This window comes from Brienomyrus brachyistius, chromosome 13 (assembly GCF_023856365.1).
Source record: "Brienomyrus brachyistius isolate T26 chromosome 13, BBRACH_0.4, whole genome shotgun sequence".
NCBI classification, from domain to species: domain Eukaryota; kingdom Metazoa; phylum Chordata; class Actinopteri; order Osteoglossiformes; family Mormyridae; genus Brienomyrus; species Brienomyrus brachyistius.
In genome coordinates, this window is record NC_064545.1 from 6,700,481 (window position 1) to 6,717,634 (window position 17,154).

Sequence of the window (17,154 nt, forward strand, 5' to 3'; positions counted from 1 at the left end):
GAGCAGCTGTGCATAATAAGAGAATGATAAATTATACAGATAACAATACAATATATAAAAAAATATATGACATGTTTTCAACTGTACATAATCTATACATAACAAGGTAAACGATAAGATTAGAGCACAGCCTAATCAGAGAGATCAGGAAGGTATCTTACCAAATTGCCCATAGGTGTGCAAATGTGAGTGAATGGTATGTGAATGTGCCCTGCAATGACTTGGCACCCCATCCTGGAGTTGTTCCCTGCCTTTTGCCCTTAGTCTTTGAGATAGGCTCCAGATATCCTGCGACCCTTAATAAGATATGCATTCACAGAAAATGGATGGTTGAAAGCAGGATACAGAAACATGAATACATCCGGGAATTAACTATGGTGTGTATAATACACACGCATTGCGGCAGACAATAGTGCAAATATAGTGCAAGGCCGGAAGAAATAAGGTGTTCTGGTTTGTAAATACAAGAAAACACCTTACAGAATGTAAAGCATCTAAAATAAAATACTGCCCTTTACGACTCTTTCTAAAGATCTGGGTCACTGATGTATGTGCTGTTTTAGGAAGTTGGAAATCTCCTTTTTAAATAAGACTGTAAAGACCCCATTATGCATAGCCCACCAAGAAATTGTTAAATTTACCGCCTTATACGTCAGCAGTTTTGTGTCACTGAATGACAAATTTGTTCGTGATAATGTGAAGTCCTGCAGCTCCCTAAACATGAACATCTAATTCATAAACCTGACTAACAAATAGGCCTACTTAATAGCTGATAAATGAGCTCCAATATTTTATAAAACGGTTGCCTTAAGTTGCTGCTGAATGAGTGTCATTATCTGTATTTTTCTGTTATAAACCATAGTGCTGATAGCATGGACAGCCCAAGTCGCACATGGGCAACCAGTAAGGTCTCTACTATTGCAAACTTGAGAAAATAGTGCATATAAAACTGATTCAAGTTAGCAAAGGTCCCGTGTATAAAATTATTTAAAATAATTGTAACTGCAGAAACACAAAGCAACTGCCGTTTAAGAAATCTCGTGTCACTTCGTTTTCTTTCGACAATTTCCGTTCCGCCTCCTTCCTGTCGGGCCATCGGCAGCAACAAAAAGGGAGAAGGAAGCCATTAAGCCATTGCTTTTCGACTTTCATTTTGGCGTAAGAATATATGTTATTATATCTTAAGGTTAATTCGGTGAGAGTGTTTTTTGCGGCTTTTCAGCGGTCCTTAATTTTCCAAGCCGCGTTTGCAGTCTGACGACTTTCCCCTCGGACGCTTTCGGCCCAAATCGGCAGAGGCCGGAGAAATGGACGAGTCCGAATCGGCGGCGAAGGAACTCGGGCTGGAGGAGGCGCCCGAAGCCACCGCAGTTGTGCCGGGAGAGGAGGGGGAGAACTCGGATACCGAGTCGGAGGCCGAAGTTACTACGATGGCCGTGATGGGGGAACCGGGGAACATCGAGATCGGAGCCGAGTCCTTGCCGAACCCCGACGAGGCCGCATTTGCAGGAAAGTTACGAATTGGCGGCGGCGTGACTGTGAGATCAGTCCGCATAGGCTAGTTTATACACCTTTATAAGTCAGCCAGTACACCGATGTTCTTAGTTTGTTTCTCAGCTGTGTGTCTGCATGAAATAAGAAATTAAACAGCTACACAATTAGATTAATTACTCTCACAAAATCAACCTCAGTGAAAGTAAACTGACAGCCATAAATTTAATTTGTCGCTAAGTGGTTAGCTAGTTAGCACAACAACGCGCGTTATTTAAAAAAATACAGTGCATATCGCAGGCAGTTAGTGATAAAAGTGTTACGCATTATAGAAATATTTAAATTTGGTTCAGTTTTACAGGGTTGGTTGTTATGCATTATTATGAGTAACTGGTGTGATTAATTCTGAATGAAAATTAATGTTATTGATTCATATTTAATGTCATACCTCAGAAATTTGGTTGTATGTTTTTTGCGAAATTCACGCATTAAGAGAACTTGTTAAAAATATATTCCAACAGATATGAACACTTACCCATTACAACAACTCAGTTATTGTTAAACATTAATGTAAAAAAGGAAAGAATTTATGGTAGTTCCATACATTCTAACTATTTATCCTGGTCAGAGTCATGGGTTTTCCTGAAGTGTATTCCAAGCAACAAAGGTCACAAAGCAGGGGTACACCCTGAATATAATTTGGCGCTCATTACTCCTGGGCCTGGGACAGACTTACTTCTACCTCCATGATGCACAACACGTCTCATTTAGGTCAGGGCTTGGGGCAATTTCCCCAGTTGTCCCCCAGAGATAGCAGGCACCTGCATGTAGATGATGGTGATATGAGCTACGTGTAATTCCCATGTTCTGAACAGAAGTGACAACAGTGACGATGGGGGATGTCCAGGGGTCCGGGGACAACGTATTCACTACATCTGTCGCCACAGCAGCTTCTCTCTCAGAACACGTCCTTGTAAGTACTTCTTGCGTCCTCATGGATGACAGTCCGACCAGCTTATAGTCATTTTTGGAGTGTGTACAGTCTGACAGCAATTACTCGGGGATGATCTGGGTCCAGGTTCTTGCATCGTCTGCTCTCTGTCTTGTTCTAGACCGGCAGGACCACCTTACAGATTGCAGACAGCCTTAATACCCAGAAGGCCACCCTGATCGTGGTCCACACTGACGGGAGCATCGTGGGAGCTACAGGACTGAAGGGGGCAGCCACACCCATGACCCCTGGTGTGTGTCTGTGTGTATATATGTCCACAGAGACAATACTGCTGTTTGCCTATAAATCCATATTCCTTAACTCTATAATTATTAATGCAAGGTAAACAGAAATTAAGAAAGTTTAGTAGTTAGAGTTATAGTAGTAAGTGCTTTGAACTTTGATCTAATTTCCGGTATGTTTAGTACATTTCGATGTAATTCCCAATATAACACAATTAATGAAAATAACGGATACATTTCATTTGTAGTTAAAGAAACAAAGTATGCGTGAGGTCTCTGGAGTAACCTCGATGTTAACGGTCGGTGACCACGCTGATCCTGCAGGTTCCCAGATGCCCACGACTCCTCTGCCTCCCGGGCACGAAAAGGACGGCTCCAAGTATAACTGGGACCCCTCGGTGTATGACAACGAGCTGCCGGTGCGATGCCGAAACACCAGCGGGATCCTGTACAAGAACCGGCTGGGCTCAGGTGTGCTTCCACGCGGCCTTGGCTTGCCATGCAGGAGCTGACTTCAAACATCTCATTGTATCTGATCTGATCAGAAGTGACCTTACTGAAAATTCGGCTCCTTATTAATTTAGAATGTTTGTTTTAATTAATCACTTGGGTATAATTTTATATCCCTGACTCTTTACGAAACACAGGTGGGAAAGGGCGATGCATCAGGCATAACAATAGCTGGTACACACCCACCGAGTTTGAGGGCATGTCAGGCCGGGCGAGCAGCAAGGACTGGAAGAGGAGCATCCGCTACGCAGGCCGTCCACTTCAGTGCCTCATTCAGGTGAGGATGGACTCCCCTGCGTGAGCCTGGCACTGTGTTGCTTCACAAATCTCTTTAGTATGAGAAGTGACATCCATGCATCAACAATAACGGTAACAGTAATGTGGGAAATCCCTATTCTAGAAGGCCTCAGAGATGGGTGTTTTGGTGTAAGACAAATCTTGAAAATTTTGGTTCTTTGCTGTTTATGATGATGAAAAAGTTTGGTCAGCATTTGCCCAACCTTGGGGTGGGCTGGTTCTTTCAGGAGCGTATTCTGAACCCGCACGCAGCCTCCTGCACGTGTGCGGCCTGCTGCGATGACCTTTCCTTGGTGAGTCCATTTCTGATGGCCCTGATACCCCAGGTGAACAAAATTCATCGCAAAATTTTAAAAAATATATGCGTCAACCTTAGAAAGGATTATATAGAACCTATAACTTAAGTTTGGCAATCCAGAATTTTGTCCTATCCCATTGATTAAATTAAAAATATTTTTAATCTGTTTATATACTTTTTTTAAACTATGGTATCTGTTTAATTATCGACATATAAAAATTGTAAACGTTTTTTGTAAGCATTTTGCATTATGATTTGTTGTCCAGTAGAGGGGGCTAGACTCTTTGTATTTTACATTTGTGTGAGCATAGCTTGGTTTAAACAGTGACTTTCCTGATTGTTTGCCTGCCTTTGTACTGATGAGAAATTCTCGATGTAAAATTCTGGACACACACATTCCTTCCCTCCCCTTATGCTCCCTCTCTAATATTTTTTCAGTGTGCCAAGGATGGAGCGTCTTTCAGAGGGGAGAACGTAAATATGGTAATTAGAATCTGTGACTTAATTTCTTGGCCTGAAAAACAGACTTGTATTGTAATCATCTCTGCACCCACTTCCACGCACGTCAGTGACTGTTTGGGCCTGATAGATCTTTTCTCACAGCGACCAACAGCCTGGAGTCGAAGGTTCTAGATCTAAAAAAATTTGCTGTGCTCTTTATAATGGAAGTGTATGCTACCTCCCTGGTCTTGATGCTCATTTGCAGATTACAGATTAATAGGGGGTGGCAGCTGCCACATTTCTGGAGGCGAGACACCTTTCAGATCATGGCTTTGTGACCGTCCATTTTTGGAAAAGGCAGTTGGTATAACATTGAGAGAATCTTGTGTGGTCCGGCACGCGATAATGAAGCGTCAGACCTCTCCAGATTTCTGATGGCGGTCTCACTATCACTATTTTAAAATAATTTTTTATTTTTTTTTTTTGGTGCAAGAACACTGTCACAGTTCATCTTCAGACGATTATTTTTGCGCTTTTTGGCAAGCGAGCCCTGCAGTGGACCCAGCTGCAGTGGGAAAAACAAGCCTTCAAAGACCTATATTGGGTGGGATAACACGTGGGTTAAATTAGTCACAAACTTATTTGACTGGCTTGACATCCATTATTTTACAGGTTCCCATTGCAACAAACCTGGATTGTAATGGACAGCTCTATGTAATCCCATCCACCGGGGGGGTGGGGGGGGGGGGTGGGCTTCAAAGCCTCATATCTCCCATTGCTGGTCAGCAGTATTCAAATCAACCTGCTAACATTAGCCCACGGACAACCTAAACAGTTGAAGTGTAACCTGCTTCAAGGTTAAGGCTGTATAAACTGTGGGTGTTTTTTCTTGGTTTACTCTGTCTCCTGCAGTGAGAGAAATCACTATGCCCCCTCCCCCCATTTTTATTTCAATTTTTTTTACAGACCGGCCCTGTGAGGCTGTTTGTTCCCTACAAGAGACGAAAGAAGGAGAGCGACCGGCCTGCTACCCCCGAGAAAAAGGACATCCAGACTCCAAAGAACATCACCTTCGCACCTGGTGCCACCAGTGAGTGGACACGCACTAATTCACTCACACACGCTCAACACACGCCGGCGCACGCATTCTAACATGCAGAGTCACGCATCTGCGTGTGCTGTAATGGGGAAGTGAAAAACCATTTGCGTTTGGAAATAACTGCACAGGGAGTCTGTCTGTTGCTTAGCTGGGCTTGTCAGTGCTTCCCCCACCGTTTCATGGAGAGACGTCTGCCATTCCAAAGCCAGAGGGCGCTGTGTAGCCCTTCCGTTCCATGATGCCCTTCATCAGTTCAGAATAATTTGGGTCTTGAGACCAACTGACAAATTTCATTCCCCAAGAAGTAGCGTAGTTTTCGGAGCCCTCTGATGGTTCCTGTTGTCTTAAGTAGTCACCTTAAGTCTTTGCTAAGGGGCCTTGGGGCACCGTTTTGTTATATTCCACTTTGGTGTAAGTGTAGCTAATTGATTCAGACGTCAGGAGATGTGACTCAGACTGGGAGCTATGAAGAATGTCGGCTCTATGTAAGCTGGGCTCAAACTGACCAAATCACTTGGGACCCTGACTGAAAACCAGAAAGTCCTTAAAATGTGGGTTTCCCCTGTTTTTCCTCTCAATTTATTGTGATGATATCATCCACAGTCTCTTAGTTAGATATTTAAGATCCAGGCGTTTTATTTGTAAAATGCAAAGCAAATAGTCCAACCATAACCTGCAATGAAATGCAAGGTGGTCAACTCCGCCATTTTAAAAACACAATGAAAGCAGTAACATGTAAAAGTTACAGTATAATAAATATGCAATAAATAAGGAGCAGTAAAGTTATACTGAAAAGGAAGAAAAAAATAGGGAAAAAATGGAGATGTGCAATATAGATAGACTGCATGATGCAAGAGTAAGGAGCAAATGTTAAATTACAACTGTCAGTGTTAAGTGTTAGGTATTCTGTTAGCTTGAGGATAAAAGATCGATATGGGTCTCAATGAGAGACAGCAGAAGTGCTTTCTTGACCTTAGCCTGGTAAAGAGGTAGTTGTTAGGTTGTAGGTTGGGTATATATAGCTAACAAATGAATGTACTGATGGCTCGGGAAATGAAGCAAGTCCTGGGTTGAGGATGGAACCTCACCCCAAGAGGGGTTTATAGAACGAGAGAAGGCCAAGGATTCATTTGAAGGTGAAACTGGCAGCAGGGCTCACCCTGGAAACGTAAACGCTGGAGCGGAATTTGAAAGAGCTGCCCGGAGACGTCGTGGACTCGGCTACACGGCGGCTGTGAGACAGCCGAGTGTCAGGGAGTAGCGCGCTTGCTCTTGTGTTGTTGCTCTTCGACGAGTGATTGTGCCAAGTGAGTGAACTCAGTAAGCAGAGGCAGGCGTAAACATGGAGGAGACGTCTCCTATTTTTGGCTCTCACACTTCGTTTTCTCTAAAGCCGAAAGCTGTTTTTTCCCTTTCAGGTGTTATGCATGTGACGTGGCACCAGTGCAGAAGAGCTGCTTCACAACTAGCAATTTTGAACATGAGTTTTTATTATTATTCATTAACAGCCATTTAAAAGTCTTGCAATTACATTAAAAACATTTTCTATTAGCAGAGAGATAAATAGTTACTAAAGTTATTTTAAGGTTCTGCTGATGAGCGCGAGCTACGCTAGTGTATGGGTTATCAGAATCAGCTGTATTCGCTAAGTGTGGGGACACAAGGAATTTGCTTCTGGTTGCTTGATACTCCCTAGTACACAGACAATAAATGACACTATACAATAAATAAAATTGGATTAATTGGTGCTTCTTCTCCAGTCACCGTTTCGCCGTCAGGACAAATCACCACCTCTGGTACGCTGACGTTTGACAGGACCCCGGCAGGTGATGCTGCCACCATAATATCTGAGAGCCCTGCCCAGGCCGATGTCTTCACCAGCACAGCAGGTAGGTCAGGCACTGGGGGCCCGCAAAGCCATGACTCCTTCCCATGTCCCTCACCGTGGCAGAGCCATGCCCATCCTCCAGCTTTATAGAGCTATTCAGAGTTAAGGCACAAACGGGGCCTCAGCTCAATGTTAAGGCCCAAACAGACCCTTAGCTCAAGGTTAAGGCCCAAACAGACCCTTAGCTCGGGGTTAAGGCCCAGACGGGACCTTAGTTTGGGGTTAAGGCCCAAACTGGACCTCAGCTCAGGGTTAAGGCCCAAACTGAACCTCAGCTCGGGGTTAAGGCCCAGACAGGACCTCAGTTTGGGGTTAAGGCCCAAACTGGACCTCAGCTCAGGGTTAAGGCCCAAACTTGACCTCAGCTCAGGGTTAAGGCCCAAACTGGACCTCAGCTCAGGGTTAAGGCCCAAACTGGACCTCAGCTCAGGGTTAAGGCCCAAACTGGACCTCAGCTCAGGGTTAAGGCTCAAACGGACTCTCAGCTCGGGGGTTAAGGCTCAAACGGAGCCTCAGCTTGGGGGTTAAGGCCCAGACGGGACCTTAGTTTGGGGTTAAGGCCCAAACTGGACCTCAACTCAGGGTTAAGGCCCAAACTGAACCTCAGCTCGGGGTTAAGGCCCAGACAGGACCTCAGTTTGGGGTTAAGGCCCAAACTGGACCTCAGCTCGGGGTTAAGGCCCAAACTTGACCTCAGCTCAGGGTTAAGGCTCAAACGGAGTCTCAGCTCGGGGGTTAAGGCTCAAACAGAGCCTCAGCTTGGGGGTTAAGGCCAAAGAGAGCCTCAGCTTGGGGGTTAAGGCCAAAGAGAGCCTCAGCTTGGGGGTAAGGCCCAATGAGGCTTCAGGTTAAGCCTGACTAAAATTGACTGACTTGTTTTTGCCTGTAGCTCTACTTGATATTGTTTGTTATAGTTTTCTTTCTGTACAGAGTGATGTTTGTGTTGTGTTTCCTTATTGAGTGGAAAAATTGATAAATTTCTACAGGAAAAACAATTATTTTGTGCTCCTTTTTGTATCAGTCTTTATTCTCTGGGGATTCCGTTTAACTAGGCCATGTGCATCTATGAGGAATCTGGTCTTAGCGATACCCTATAACTAGGGCTGAGCGATATCACATCAATATTATATCGCGCATGTGCAATAATCACTGGGGCTTCAGATTAATTATAATTAATATATAAGGCATTTTATGACGCCCAAAAGTTAGTAATCAGTATAAATTCAGCATATCCTTATGTTTAATAACTATGTTAGATTTTAACTGCAAAAAGTTCCGACATACCACTGACATCTTTTTACCTTATTTATCCACAAGATCTCCTCTTTTGAAAGATGTCATGGCTGCTGAGCTGTTCCATTCTTCACCGGAACCTCAGGCCATATCACACTGAAGTATACCAAACCATAGTATACCAAAACAGTATTATGTTGTGTACCTGCTACAGTACATATCACACTGAAGTATACCAAACCATAGTATACCAAAACAGTATTATGTTGTGTGCCTGCTACAGTGCATATCACACTGAAGTATACCAAACCGTAGTATACCAGAACAGTATTATGTGGTGTGCTCCACTAACCAGATTTAATAAACATAGACACGCCAAGTGGATTACTAAATTTTGGGTGTCACAAACTGTATCTCATTAATATTTTTGCTGTACTACTAATCTGCTTAACAAATTGTAGATGTACAAAAAGCTGACGTCCCCGTCATATGTTTCAGCCGTCCTCTGAAGCCCCGGTGATCATTGCACATGTGCATTATAATATTGATATGACATCTCCCAGCCCTACCTACAACTACAATCAATCAGAGCCATTGCTGAAAAATGATTCATTGTTTAATCCACCGAGCACAGGAAAATTTTGATGGGACACCAGTTTATTACAGGACAGCCTGTCATGCTAACAGTAACTAACTATGGGCAACTTAGATTTGCTGATTCACCTAGTTGGGTGTTTTAAGAAAACCAGAATAAAAAATAAAACTAAACACATTGAGCAGGGGGTGGAATTCAATCTTCCAGCCCAGGAGGTATGAGGCTTTTGTTTTTTATGAATGTTTTATATTTTTAATTTAATTCTAATCTATGTTATTTAGTTGTCTGTGCCAAGCTGATCCTTTCCTTGGACCTGCTGTTATCTGCTTGCACACGTGGCTAAGCAGTAGTGAAAATGGGTTTCGATTCGGGCCAAAGCTTAGTCACTGACGGAATGAGACACATGTGTGTGGTGTGAGGCTTCCTGGCTGCTGTGATCTTAGTGGTCTTGCTTTATTTCCTATAAAAGCTATATTAATGATACTTAACAAGGGAGGATAATTGCTTTAGCGTGACTGCAGATGACGGTCCCTGCAACCAGCTGTGACAGGTTGCTGTAGACTGCGTAGGAGGGGGTGTGCGGGGGATCGTGTAAAAGAGGCTCGCATAGATCTACAGGCAGCAGGTGCTAGTCTGCTGAGGCTGAAGTTCTTATTGAAATCCAACAGGGGAGCCTACTGTTGTACCTTTTAGACAGGATGCTTATGCTCAAGGCCCACCAGAAGCGTAAAGTTTTCCATTCCGAGACTGCGGCGGCTCATAGCCGTGCAGCAATCCTGCGGTGCAGTCTGCCCCCGCGGCTGCTTCATCCCACACATGCCGGAAATCGCTTGACACTCTCATGTGACCCCGCAATGTCGCAGCCCGATTTAGTGTCACAGCCAAGGCTTCTTGGTCACGACCCCTCACCAATTTAATCACAGTTTGCCTCCTTCCTGACCTGTTTAAGCCCTGATGCACATAAACCCTGTGACAAAGATGGATGTTTTGTTATTTTTAGAAGAAAGACAAGGTGCATTCTGTCTGCGTGTGCAAGCGTGTATGTGGGGGGGGGGCTGGGCAGTGTTTTTGATGTTTTCTGTCTCTGATGGTATCATGTGTGTAAGTGTGCGTGTGTGTTTTCTGTCTCTGATGGTATCATGTGTGTAAGTGTGCGTGTGTGTAAGGGGGTGTTTTTGATGGTCTCTCTCTGATGGTATGATGCATGTAAACATGCGAGTGTGTTTGGGGGTGTTTTTGATAATCTCTCTCTCTGATGATTTGATGCCAGTGGCCTGTGTTGCAAATGAAAAGTACAGCTTCGTAAAGCAGCTTTTGTCTGAACCTTGCAGTGGAATGCGGTCGGATTTGACAAACGCCCGCGTTCAGAAGTACAGACTCGGTCGCTTTGCGTCTGTTGCGCCACCTTTCCGCAGCTTCACCGCTGTGGCACCTGGGGCCCCCGATAAGGGATCCGAGCGAATGGCGCTCAGTGCACACAGCAGCCGCCTCGCCCTGTGGCCTCAGGTCTCGTGACAAACCCAGAGAAGCCTGTACCCATCGTCCCGCTCTGCGTTCCCCTCATTTCACTGTGCTGGCAGCAACCAGAATCAGCGCACTGACTTTTTTTTAGATGCGTTTCATACAGCATACAGTTCAGTTTCTCTGCCTCGTCTTCAGTCATTTATCTTGCTGTTTTCTGGAAGTTTCCTGGAATTATTTATTTATTAAAGCAGGCACATTTAATATGATGTGGTGGCACGGCAGCCCAGTGGTTAGCACCATTGGCTCACACCTTTAGGACCAGGGTTTGAGTCTCCCACAGTCCAAAAAGCATGTTGAATTGGAGTTGCCCATAGGTGTGTGTGTGTGCGTGCATCCATGTGCGCTCTGCAATGGGTTGGCGCCCCATCCGGGGTTGTTCCCTGCTTTGCGCCTGTAGCTTCTGGAATAGGTTCCGGACCCCGTTTGACCCTGCATTGCACAGGTATAGAAAATGGATGGACGGGCCTTAACTAAATCTTTAAAAAATAACTCAATTTTCATTTTTAGAGCAATAGCAGCTTGCTTATCTTTCTAGCATTTTCATATTTCTAAAAGCATTTAATTACTGCTGAAATGTCACTGAAATGGCACCACAGAACAACTACTTAGAAGTCAAAATTGATTGCGGCGACGCCCCTCTTGCCTCCTCTCAGAATTACAAGATCTGCAATGCAGGTGGAGCAGATGATTCGGGGTTTGTCCGCGTGTTCCGGTGAAACCTTTTAGCGGTCAGTCTGTTTGAAGAAAACATTCGTAGAGTGAAGCACATCACGTTATACAATGGCATTCTCAGTGAACACTCTGTTCCTGTTTGTTATGGGTACATTGTCCATACAGGGACTGATCAGTGTGTGTGCTTCAGGATGCAGGTATTTATTGTACTTATTAAATATAGTGTGGGGACTGTTGACCTTCTCTTTTGTTCCGGGAGTGCTGAATTCTGCTGTTGAATGCTAAGTAATGCTAAAGCCGAATGCCCTGGTCCTTTTCAGCTTTTGTATACACGTGAGAGCAAGGATTTCAGTGTGCCTCTGAGTGTCTCTCTTCCAGTAAGACTGACACTCCTGCTGTTTCCATCTCCCTCCCGCCTCCCAGTCGCCGTGTCTCCCCTGGGGCTCCTTGACATCGTTCTGTAGGGCGGATGGGGTGTGTATGTGGTTTTCTGGAGCCTTTTATTTCCGTTCCCACTGCGCTGACGCAGAAGATGGAGAGATCTGCACTGGATTTCGTAGGTGCCTGATTAATGCCGTTGGCCTGCAGAGGTGTCCCTGTCCTCGGCACCGTTTTCAGGTTTTATGTCTTGATTGCGTCATCTGTTTCATTTGAAGACATCGAGCTGGAGTGAGAGAGCAGAGCCTCAGCAGATGCAGGGGGTGTTCAGGCCTTAGCTGGGCAGCTTTTGTTGTTACACCCGTACTGTTCAAGATGATTTCAGTGCTTCACCTAGGACCTTGGACTTAAATATACTTCAGTGTGGAAGTATGACATCGTAAAACTGGTTGAAATTCAATCCCCAATGATGTCATATGTATGAAGTAACAACCCTCAAAACTTTGAACATTTTAGGTAAGCTATGATGAGTAGACAGTATATCAAAATTAATTGAACTGAACAGATTTGAACTTTGCACTGTAAACAAAATTAATAGTAGCTTGAATAAACCGAATAATCGGCCCAGTGTGAGACACTGCTTCGCTTTCCCTTCCACAGTCTTGACATCCCTGCCGGCGCTGGCTGTGGCCCCCCAGCCAGTCCCGGCCAAAGCTCCCTCCCCCGGTCTGCCCGGTGGGCTGGAGACGGGGGAACAGCGCACCTGGCTGTACCTGGAGGAGATAGCCAACACCCTGCTGAGCAGCGTGCAGCAGCTGAAAGCACTGATCGACCACGCCAAGCAGGCCAGCCAGGCCGGCCAGGAGGCCCTCGTGACCCAGGACAAGGCATCTTCCGAAAGGAAGGAGGTAAGGGCAGCTTTATTTAATTGTGACTTGAATTCAATGGCAATACAGCAATTTATTTATATAGCACATTTACAACAGTAATCATGATGGCGTAGCCAAAGCGCTTCACAATCAGTAATATAAAAAATTTGATAAAACCACAGCAATAAACAGCAATGAAAAACACCACTGTGAAACAATTAAAAAGAAAACACCCAAAATAAAACAAAAATCTGCAACATAACAGAAGCATGTGCATGTGATCAAGACGGAGCAGCATCCATATCATTGAAGATCACAAAAAACTGTAGAGTAAAAGTCTTTAGTTTGGTTTTAAACAGTTTTCTTGTTTCCTCGTTGAAGTTGGGACAGGAGTTCCATAATTGAGATGCAACAGCCACAAACGCCTGTCCTCCACTGTTTTTCGCTTAGTTCACTAACAATCTCACTGCCAACCTGTATCATCTCTGTGTATCTCTGTATGTAGGTTTTATACTATAGGTGTTGCTCTCAATCAGACTGAGCTTGGAGTGATTCTTCTTTCTCTCTCCCTTTCTCTCTCTGCAGTCTTTCCCAGCTCAGCTATCCTTCCAGCATTCAGATGACCCCGAGGGGAAAACAACAGAGATCATCATAAAGGTAAAAGCAGCCGCCACAGGCTACAGGTCAATTTCCTCTGTCTCTGAATTTCTGGAGGGCTTTAGCCATTGAGTGAGTATTTGTCGGTGCCCCTGAAGTTCAGCAGGTTGTTTTCGATGCGTGAAATGAGCTAACGGCTAACAGCCTTGGAGGAACAAAACACCTCGCCTCTTCTTGATGATGAACGCACCTTACAGCAGATCTGTTGCTTTGGGGGGAAAAAATATCAGCTATTACAGTCGTCACATGATTTGCCCCATGGAGATCTTTGGGAAGAACACTGTTGTGACGCATTTTAGCTCAGCCCTGTTAATGACTCAGTGTCAGGAAAAAAAAATCTTGAGTGGAAATGATCTTCTGAAGGTCTTGATAAATATGTCTATGTGAGGCATCATGGTTGTGATTGGATATTTGTTCAGAAATCTCATTTTTTTGACTGAACACTGCTGATGATTAGGGCTCCCGTGGGCTCGGCATGCTAACATGCTAACGTGAATTTTTAATGTAATCTTGGATCTGTTGCCATATAGTGGTTTCTTAGTGGCCATGACAGACTTGGAAGGAAGGTTGCATTATTTTTGCCTGTGGAATTATGGCTAAGTGAGGGAGGGGACCCCGATATAATCATTCAGTCTTTGGGGTGGTAGTGGCCCCATTCATGTGTTGGAGTGGATCAATAAGCTTGAAACACCTGACTGCCCTGCTTCCCAGTCATGCCTGTCATTGTCATCAAGGGAACCCAGGCGACGTGAGGACTAGCTAACTTCATGCAAAAGAGAGCATCCGGAGCAGACGGCATCGCCTGGCTTAGTAACCAGTTATTTAATTGTGTTTTTGGTGACTGCAGCAAATGTGCGTCAACTGCGGAAGGGAGGCCATGAGTGAATGCACGGGCTGCCGGAAGGTCAACTACTGCTCCACATTCTGCCAGAGAAAGGTAAGTGCAAGCTGAACAGATATGGGGCACATTTTGTAGGGCACGACTCCAAATGTCAACCATGGAGGTGTGAGCATAGTCAGAACTTATTTCTGTAAATGCCCATGTTTCCATAAAAACTTAAAAATGTTGGGATTGCATGACCTTCTCGGATTAGTCATGATTAGCAGTTTTAATCAGTTAAGTACAGCATGGGCAGAGGTGGAGATTTCAGGTCCAGAAAGTACAAATCCAGACCAAGATTTTGTTTCAACATCCCAGTTGAGTATAAAGAGTCTCAGTCACAGAGTACTCAACTGGTTGGTTGAAACAAAATCTTGGTCTGGATTTGTACTCTCTGGACCTGAAATCTCCACCTCTGAGCATGGGTTCAGTGTCAGTTATGAGAACCCAATGGGATGGTTTGGCATGACAAAATGGCTAAGATGTTTTGGTATAAACTGAGATACTCATGACCACAGTGTAAGGCTCAGTGTAGGGTAAGTCAGTTCGGTCTGCATGTTTTTCTGTTGTGTAGGAATTAAAGCTACTTTTGCTTTCTTCTCATTACCATTCTGTGTTGGGTTTCCCAGGACTGGAAGGACCACCAGCTCTGCTGCCAGCCTGCTGCTGCTGTGTCTATCCAGGGGGAGGACCAGATGCCCCCAATGGACATGGAGAAGGTTAAGGTGTAACGTGTTGTTGAGGCACTTTGGCGCCCATGGCAACGTGCGACAGCTGACAGGCACGTTGTGAGCCACCTTTCTGATAAGCACACAGTCCTCGCTCTGTCCTGCTAGGAAAGACTTTGATGGAAACCCCGCATCTGGAGAGAAGTTTACATCAGCCCTGTCAGATTTTGTTAGGTATAAATTTGCTCTCTTTTTGGGTGCAATGGAGGCAAGATAAAGTTAATTGCCATTTGGGTCGTTATGCTGGATGATTGCCTCTCTTCATGAAACAGAAGTTCCCATATTCGACAAGCTTTGGTTGGGTGCCTGGAACCCATTTTTGCCGATCTTGAGGTTTTTCTTTTTAAAGCTTTATGCATTTGCTGATTGTTGACTCTCACCTACTCGACCCTCACGAAAAGGAAGCAGTTTTCTCATCCACTGCACATATCGTAGCAGTACGATGCTATGACTCATATTCAGACAAATGTCCCAGACAGGCTGAGCATGGGCTGATCATCTGGAACACACTGCACTATTGATCAGAACACAAACAGATCTGTGCCGTCTGACAAGCAGACAGAGCCAGTACGGGCCTGTTTCTTGGAATTTACTTTGGAATTTGGAACATTATTTTTTTAATGTATTTATTTAAGTGAAATATATTTTCTACAGTTTATTTGAGGTATGGCTCCTTGTGACCAGAATTGGTTTGTGGCTGTCTTGGGTCTTCTGTGTGTTCTTCTGTTGATCTTTTTGGAAAATCTACCAAAGAAGCGTAGTGTTACGCTGAAAACAACGGAAGTATTCATTGAAATTAAAGAAAGCCATTTGAAACATTCTTTGTGTGTGTGTGTATGTGTGTGTCTGTGTGTGTGTGTGTGGAACTGAGAGCGTGAAAGCCTCATTGGTAAGTTGAAATACTTGAAATGGTCTGTGTGTGTATGGGCATGTGCACCAGATCAGCGAAAATGGATTCATTGGATAGAAGATGGACAACCCCACCTACCCAATCTGCTACTCGCTCTTTCCTGTTTGCCTGCTCAGAATAAACATGAATCAGTGTGATCACCATAATGGAATGGACAAGCCCTGTTAGCAGGCCTTCTTGAGGTGCTTTCGGTGTGCGTACCACACATGCTGTTCAAATTCTGCACTATCTCCTGAAGTGTTACATTTGGCCCAGCAGGGGTCCAGTGTCACCCCTTCAGGTCACGACTTCAGACTTCAGACTTTAGACACCCCTTCAGATCTTGACTTCATGTGCCAGTCCAGTTTGGCTCCAGTGCTTTACTACATCCAGCAGTCCTCGTATATGTATTTCAACTTGCATTACATTAGCAATCTAAATCAGGGGTAGGCAACCCTGATTCTGGAGTGCAGGTATCCTACCTGATGAGTTACTATCTGGCTGATTACTCACAGGCACATTTAGCATTGTTTTCAGGACTGAAGGGTTTTGAGTAATGTCTTCTGCCCTAATTCGGGCTGCCTAAATATGTGTCACTGCACATGGCAACCTTGACGCTTATGCGTAGCTCAATAAAAAAGGAAATCACAGCCTTTTAGAACTCGCCCTTGCGTATACTGTATTGCCAAGCTAAAAAAAGCTTTTCTTCTCCTGCCCTTCAGAAAACTTTGGAAAAGTTTGTCATCTGACCTATTTATTTTTTTGGAGGGCTGGGGCTTAACCTACCCTTCTGAAAGACGAGAGCTGATTTCAGTTTCGGACTGCGAGTGTCACCTTAGTCCATGTTTTCCCTGCTTTCTAATCTTGATTAGCTGTTAGAAGTTTGTCCCCCGACTAGTGGTACGGTTGGGTTCAGAGGGTGTTGCAAGAAGCTCCCATCAAACCTGGACTGGATGAAGGGCAGAAATGAACAGAAAGTGGCTGGTAGCTGGGCAAATTAAACTGGATCTGCCCTCCCTGGTTGGCATAGTGGCACAATGGTTGGCACTGTTGTCAAACACTTCTAGGGTCCAGGGTCTGCCCTTGCTACATGTGGAATTTGCTCGTTCTCCCTGTATCATTATGGAGTTTCATCTAGATACTCCAGTTTCTGCCCCACAGTCCAGGTAGGTGTGAATGGTATATGAGTGCCCTGTGCTGGGTTATTGCTGGACTTGCGCCTGTAGCTTCCGGGTTATGCTCCAGACCTCTGCGATTCTGCATATTTTAGCAGGTACAGAAAATGGAATGATCTACCTCGCCTATGAGTGTTCTTGTTGTATGCATATCCCACTGAAGTTATAAAAGGCCAATGTCTTCTGGGTACTTCAACAATGTCAAATTAGGTGGTTGTATTTTTGTCTTTGATACCCTTTTCATTGTCTCATCCCTCCTGCAATCAATGGATCCATTGTTTCAATACAGCTGCAGCA

At 44.6% G+C, this 17,154-nt stretch overlaps 1 protein-coding gene across 5 annotated transcripts; it reads left to right on the forward strand.

The window, feature by feature from the left end:
• Window positions 1-1,083: 1,083 nt before the first annotated feature.
• deaf1 (DEAF1 transcription factor) lies at window positions 1,084-15,613 on the forward strand. 5 transcript variants are annotated; one of them, XM_048972822.1, is made up of 13 exons: window positions 1,084-1,557; window positions 2,367-2,464; window positions 2,604-2,733; window positions 3,049-3,195; window positions 3,372-3,511; window positions 3,759-3,857; window positions 4,268-4,312; window positions 5,237-5,360; window positions 7,130-7,258; window positions 12,320-12,567; window positions 13,114-13,185; window positions 14,033-14,122; window positions 14,695-15,613. In XM_048972822.1, exons 1-13 carry the CDS (start codon window positions 1,308-1,310, stop codon window positions 14,794-14,796), a joined length of 1,674 nt encoding a protein of 557 aa, XP_048828779.1. In that variant the 5' UTR covers window positions 1,084-1,307; the 3' UTR covers window positions 14,797-15,613. The 5 variants fall into 5 exon arrangements, with proteins under 5 accessions (XP_048828779.1, XP_048828780.1, XP_048828781.1 ...); XM_048972823.1 differs by having other exon boundaries at window positions 3,759-3,824; XM_048972824.1 differs by having other exon boundaries at window positions 1,084-1,506; window positions 2,364-2,464.
• Window positions 15,614-17,154: the final 1,541 nt, after the last annotated feature.

Bases quoted from the DNA above. Each gene is read 5' to 3' on its own strand.
- deaf1 (XM_048972822.1), top strand. From the start codon at position 1,308: ATGGACGAGTCCGAATCGGCGGCGAAGGAACTCGGGCTGGAGGAGGCG. The intron at 2,465-2,603 runs GTAAGTACTTCT...GTCTTGTTCTAG, and splicing joins CTCTCTCAGAACACGTCCTT to ACCGGCAGGACCACCTTACA. The intron at 5,361-7,129 runs GTGAGTGGACAC...CTTCTTCTCCAG, and splicing joins CTTCGCACCTGGTGCCACCA to TCACCGTTTCGCCGTCAGGA.